The sequence below is a fragment of the Corticium candelabrum genome, chromosome 2 (genome assembly GCF_963422355.1).
Source record: "Corticium candelabrum chromosome 2, ooCorCand1.1, whole genome shotgun sequence".
Taxonomy (NCBI): Eukaryota; Metazoa; Porifera; class Homoscleromorpha; order Homosclerophorida; family Plakinidae; genus Corticium; species Corticium candelabrum.
The window spans coordinates 178,584-185,000 of NC_085086.1; the positions used below are offsets into that span (position 1 = coordinate 178,584).

Below are 6,417 nucleotides of genomic sequence, written 5' to 3' on the forward strand. Positions count from 1 at the left end.
ACTTGCCATTTAGGATCAGCGGCAGACATTTTCTGAAAACCTTATGAACAGCTATGCAAATGGCAAGATGAATACGTTGAGCGTCTAGGCTATAAAAGAACTCGGACAAGTTGGAGGTCATCTCATCTCCGTTTACTTTATTTATACTAACACTAACTCATCATGTCCACGTTGTTATACCTTTTTGTATCTATTTGTATTTATAGACTCTATAGATAGACGATCGTTTACAAGAAGAATGCATGCAGCTCTCCAGTACAATAACAGAATTTATACAATAGGCCATTAAAATTCTAAAAATATTAGAAAATGGGCAGGCAGTCGTCTAGTTCTAGACATGGTTGATTTCTACGTAGTCGCTTGAGCCTCCGTCTCTGTGCGCGCGAGCTGAATTCACAAACTCTCTGAAAACTTTGGGACTACTCTTTGATGTTTATATTACGGTATACTGTGGTCGCTAATTAACTAATTAAGCCATCATGGTATCAACTGACGGAAATGAAGTTTTGCTGTTGAAACGTTGGAGGTAATCTTAACTTAATTAACTAACTCAATTTATAGAAACGTGAGCAAAACAATCAAACTGCATGATATATCTCGTCTACAGCAGTTTTTCGCATGTAACATTCAGATAAAAAAATCTCGAGCAGTAGCTTACGTTAGAAACGTACTAAATTTATTCGTTTTTATGTACACGTTATCAACAGATTGATGATTGATTGTCGTTTACAAATAATTTAAAAACAACGTTAGCTAAGAGACAAGGAATTGTGATGTGTGTCACAGCCCAATTCTTTGTGCTCCCATAACTTAACAGAGCTACAACAATTGTAAAGAAAGATGTCAGAATCTTATCTTATAAAAACCCTTTCACATGCCCCTCTAACACCAGCTTGTCTGCAAGCTTCCAAAACTGCATTCTTTGTTGCTTGTTTGCCTTTCTGTTTCCGCCAATTGTCAAGAATCTCAAAGAGAAGACGAGCTGCCTCGTTGAACTGTTTCTCATACTGTCTAAGAGTTTCACCACTGAAGCCCAGATGAATGCCAAATGAATGCCAATGAGATCCTGCCTCGACAGCAATCTGTTAAGGAAACAACAAGAAATTGAATTTGATCAATAGTACTAATACCAAAACTTAACTAAAGTCTTACTTTCTGATTCTACATCTAGAGGACTGATTGGCCTGTTCCTTACACCTCTACGACTTAATTAGCACAAGGTATCTGCAAAGGCATAGCTATAGGCATTAGGCAGTGAGGTGGTTGCATGCCTTCCATAGGAAAAATGGGCGTGTTCCTGTCACGAGTAAAAATTTTCTGATAAAATTTATATAGTTTATTGTAGTTTTATTAATATTAATAATAAAATAATTTATAAACAATTCTAAGTTTACATCAATTGCCTCGGTTGGACTGTACTGTCTAGTATTTTGTTAGTCTGTCTACTAGGGTTGTTTGACTGCTCTTTGCCATACTAAAGACGTTTTGAACAGCGCTGCTCAACCATAAATAACCAGCGGTGGCAAACGTCAATGTTGGACTAACAGCGTCTAGACTCAATATCATGCAAGCAGTAAGAGCATTATTGCATGGAACACGTGAGTCAATTAATTAAATACAATTAAGTATAGAGTCTTCTCTCTAGCTAATCATACTAGGTGGGATTTGCATTTTTGTACTTTGTGTTAGTAAAAAGCATGCAAAAGACACTAGAGTGTTGAAGCACTAACCTTTAAAAGTTCAACAGATGTAACTTGGTCAGCGTCTGAGTCTGTAGCTAACGGTACTGCTGCTTTTTCACGAATTCGAGTAGGTTCACGATGTGACGTATCAATACTGTGATCTGTTGTGTATGTAATTCGTTGTAGGACTACTGCAAGGACAACAGTGCCAACACAGAGCAGAACCACTAACAGCACAAATCTCTGTCGTCGCACATCGTCTTTTTTGTCACTTGCAATGTTGTCGTCATTTGACGTTTCCTCCACTTTGCCATCCACTAGATCAAAACTGAAATAAATGGGTGCGGCATACACTAATCAAAACTAAAAGAAATGTATTGCAAGTTCCTTACCCAGGGGAATTATATCAATACTCATGCTCACACTTGAACCATTATTACTTTCAGTTATTATTTTATTAAATACATTACATAAGATCTCATTTGGTCATGTCGTGAACTAATGAAACAACATCTTTAGAAATCCTGAAGTCTCTCCTCAATGTATAGCAATGCACCTTAGAGACTCTGCAGATCTGATTTCCTGTTTGATATCATACAAACAAGAAAAGGATCTCAAATATTCTTTATACTTTCTGTATTCTATTCAACTGGAAGCTGCTTTTGCACTACCTTCTAAATTGAGGTTGTCAGCATTGTTGTAGTCACATAAGAAATCTTTGAAAATGTTTCATATAAATGAATTAAAAAGGTCTCAAACTTTACAGAACAGTATAAACTGTCTGGTAGTTTCCTGTAGTTGCTGTTTAACTGGTTAATATTCTCCACTCCAGCCAGACATGCCTTGATGAACTAAAGTGAAAGTGAAATCCTGGTTTCACTGTCTTGTACAGCCACACCATTTGATGGCATTGACAAAGTCTGGACTGTGGCAAACAAGACATTGAATATTTTGTTTAATTGTTTGCTATTTGACAAATAAGAATCCATATTGACATAACCAAATCAATATTACGTATAAGTAACTAAATTTTCTCTCTGCAGTCTCTCACCTCTCAATGCGGTCTGTCGGTCTGAATTTTGTTTTCTCATTTCAGCAATTTCTCTATCTTTTTCTGAACCTTCATTTCTCAGTTGTTCTATTTGTTGTATCAGCTGCTCTACTAACCGTTCATCTCCTTTTCCAGCCACTTGTCTTGGAGATTGTTGTGTAGGTGTAGTGGTCTGTGTAAAACAACAGAAATTCTTACTATTGATGTTTATAGCAAGCAATGTTCTAGGCAGTTACACTGTAGGAAATATCACAAATCGACACCGCCACGCAATACTTAAAATCAACTACCAAACATCAATACAAAAGTAATTAGCCGACCCTCATTCTCTGTGTCACTGGTGTAGATGGACAAACATTTGATGCTGTTGCTGTTGAGCTTGTACGACCTGCAAACACAAAAAGTAGAGATGTAAAATTAATTAAATTATATTTTGTTAATCAAATTTCTGTTTATTACTATCACTTATCAAACGTGATAATAATATAGTAATCAATACAAAATTAACATTTGACCAGACTACACAGAGTAGACATTGACACACATTGACACACACACACACACACACACACACACACACACACACACACACACACACACACGCACACACACACACACACACACCCAAATGCACACACGCACGCACGCACGCACGCACACACACACGCAAGCACACATACACGCACGCACACACACACGCAAGCACACATACACGCACACACACACACACACACACACACACACACACACACACACGCACGCACACACACACACACACACACACACACACACACACACACACACACACACACACCAACAAACACACACACACAGAATTGCCAAAAGTTAAGCCCTCCACCTCGTTGGATCGGCAATACTGTCAGTTACGGAGATATAGAGAGACAGGGCCTCCATGCGCTACGTGGAGGTTTAAGGGCCAGCCGTTCAATCCACCTGAAGCTTGACCAGGGGCACTGACAATGACGCAGCCCTGAAACTGGACACCAAGGCTCAACGTATCCGTCTGCTGTATGATGTTACTGCCAAGCCAGCAGTTTTGTACACGCCAATCAAAGACAAGGAACTTATATATATTCCCGAGTCGAGATAAGAATTTGTGTGTAAGTTGCTGCCAATTATCTCATGCCTCTTTATTAATAATTTATTGATTAATTACTAATTTATTGATTTACTAATAATTTATTGATTATTACTAATTTATTAACTTATTAATAATTTATTGATATATTACTATATTATTAATTTATTAATAGTTTATTGATTTACCACTAATTTATTTATTTATTACTAATTTATTGATTTATTATTAATTTATTGATTTATTACTAATTTATTATATTATTATTATTATATTGATTTATTACTAATTTACTGATTTATAAATAATTTATTGATTTATTAACAATTTGTTGATTTATTACTAATATATTAATTTATTAATAATATATTGATATATTACTAATAAATTGATTTATTACTAATTTATTGATGTATTAATAATTTATTGATTTATTATCAATTTACTAATTTCTCACTAATTTATTAATTTATTAATAATTTATTAATTTATTACCAATTTATTTATTATTTTACAAATTTATTGATTTATTATTAATTTATTGATTTATTAATAATTTATTGATTTATTAACAAGTTATTGAATTATTACTAATTTATTGATTTATTACTATTTTATTGATATATTAATAATTTATTAATTTATTATTAATATATTGATTTATTATTAATTTATTTATTTATTAATAATTTAATGATTTATTACTAGTTTATGTATTTAATAATGTATTTAATAATTTATTAATTTATTAATAATTTATTGATATATTACTAATTTATTGATGTATTACCAATTTATTAATATATAATAATTTATTGATTTATTATCAATTTACTGATTTCTCACTAATTATTAATTTAATACTAATTTATTAATTTATTACTAATTTATTTATTTATTACTAATTTATTTATTTATTTACAAATTTAATGATTTATTATTAATTTATTGATTTATTAATAATTTATTGATTTATTAATAATTTATTAATTTATTAACAATTCATTGATTTATTACTAATATATTTATTACTAATATATATTTAAGACTAATTTATTAATTTATTATTATTAATATATTGATTTATTATTAATTTATTGTTATATTAATAATTTATTGATTTATTAATAATTTATTAATTTATTAACAATTTATTGATTTATTAATAATTTATTGATTTATTACTAATTTATTGATTTATTACTAATTTATTAATTTATTACTAATTTATTGATATATTAATAATTTATTGATTTATTACTAGTTTATGTATTTAATAATGTATTTAATAATTTATTAATTTATTAATAATTTATTGATATATTACTAATTTATTGATGTATTACCAATTTATTAATATATTAATAATTTATTGATTTATTATCAATTTACTGATTTCTCACTAATTTATTAATTTAATACTAATTTATTAATTTAACACTAATTTATTAATTTATTACTAATTTATTTATTTATTTACAAATTTAATGATTTATTATTAATTTATTGATTTATTAATAATTCATTGATTTATTAACAAGTTATTTATTTATTATTAATTTATTGATTTAAGACTAATTTATTAATTTATTATTAATATATTGATTTATTATTAATTTATTGATTTATTAATAATATATTGATTTATTAATAATTTATTAATTTATTAATAATTTATTGATTTATTTCTAATTTAGTGACTTATTACTAATTTATTAATTTATTATTAATATATTGATTTATTATTAATTTATTGTTATATTAATAATTTATAGATTTATTAATAATTTATTGATTTATTAACAATTTATTGATTTATTAATAATTTATTCATTTATTACTAATTTATTGATTTATTACTAATTTATTAATTTATTACTAATTTATTGATATATTAATAATTTATTGATTTATTACTAGTTTATGTATTTAATAATGTATTTAATAATTTATTAATTTATTAATAATTTATTGATATATTACTAATTTATTGATGTATTACCAATTTATTAATATATTAATAATATATTGATTTATTATCAATTTACTGATTTCTCACTAATTTATTAATTTAATACTAATTTATTAATTTAATACTAATTTATTAATTTATTACTAATTTATTTATTTATTTACAAATTTAATGATTTATTATTAATTTATTGATTTATTAATAATTTATTGATTTATTAACAAGTTATTTATTTATTATTAATTTATTGATGTAAGACTAATTTATTAATTTATTATTATATTGATTTATTATTAATTTATTGATTTATTAATAATTTATTGATTTATTAATAATTTCTTAATTTATTAACAATTCATTGATTTATTACTAATATATTAATTTATTACTAATTTATTTATTTATTAATAATTTATTGATTTATTACTAATTTATTGATTTATTACTAATTTATTAATTTATTAATAATTTATTGATTTATTACTAATTTAATGATTTATTACTAATTTATTAATTTATTATTAATTTATTGATTTATTAATAATTTATTGATTTATTAATAATTTCTTAATTTATTAACAATTCATTGATTTATTACTAATATATTAATTTA

General features: G+C 26.5%; 1 protein-coding gene across 1 annotated transcript in view; it reads right to left on the reverse strand.

Moving 5' to 3' along the window:
- Positions 1-685: 685 nt before the first annotated feature.
- Positions 686-6,417, reverse strand: part of LOC134198358 (CARD- and ANK-domain containing inflammasome adapter protein-like) — a 32,424-nt gene continuing 26,692 nt past the window's right edge. Inside the window, exons 10-13 of the mRNA XM_062667735.1 lie at positions 3,054-3,121; positions 2,734-2,905; positions 1,731-1,999; positions 686-1,082 (exon numbers count right to left, since the gene is read on the reverse strand). Coding sequence (XP_062523719.1) covers positions 852-1,082; positions 1,731-1,999; positions 2,734-2,905; positions 3,054-3,121 — 740 coding nt within the window. The 3' untranslated portion in view covers positions 686-851. The remainder of the gene's footprint in view (positions 1,083-1,730; positions 2,000-2,733; positions 2,906-3,053; positions 3,122-6,417) is intronic.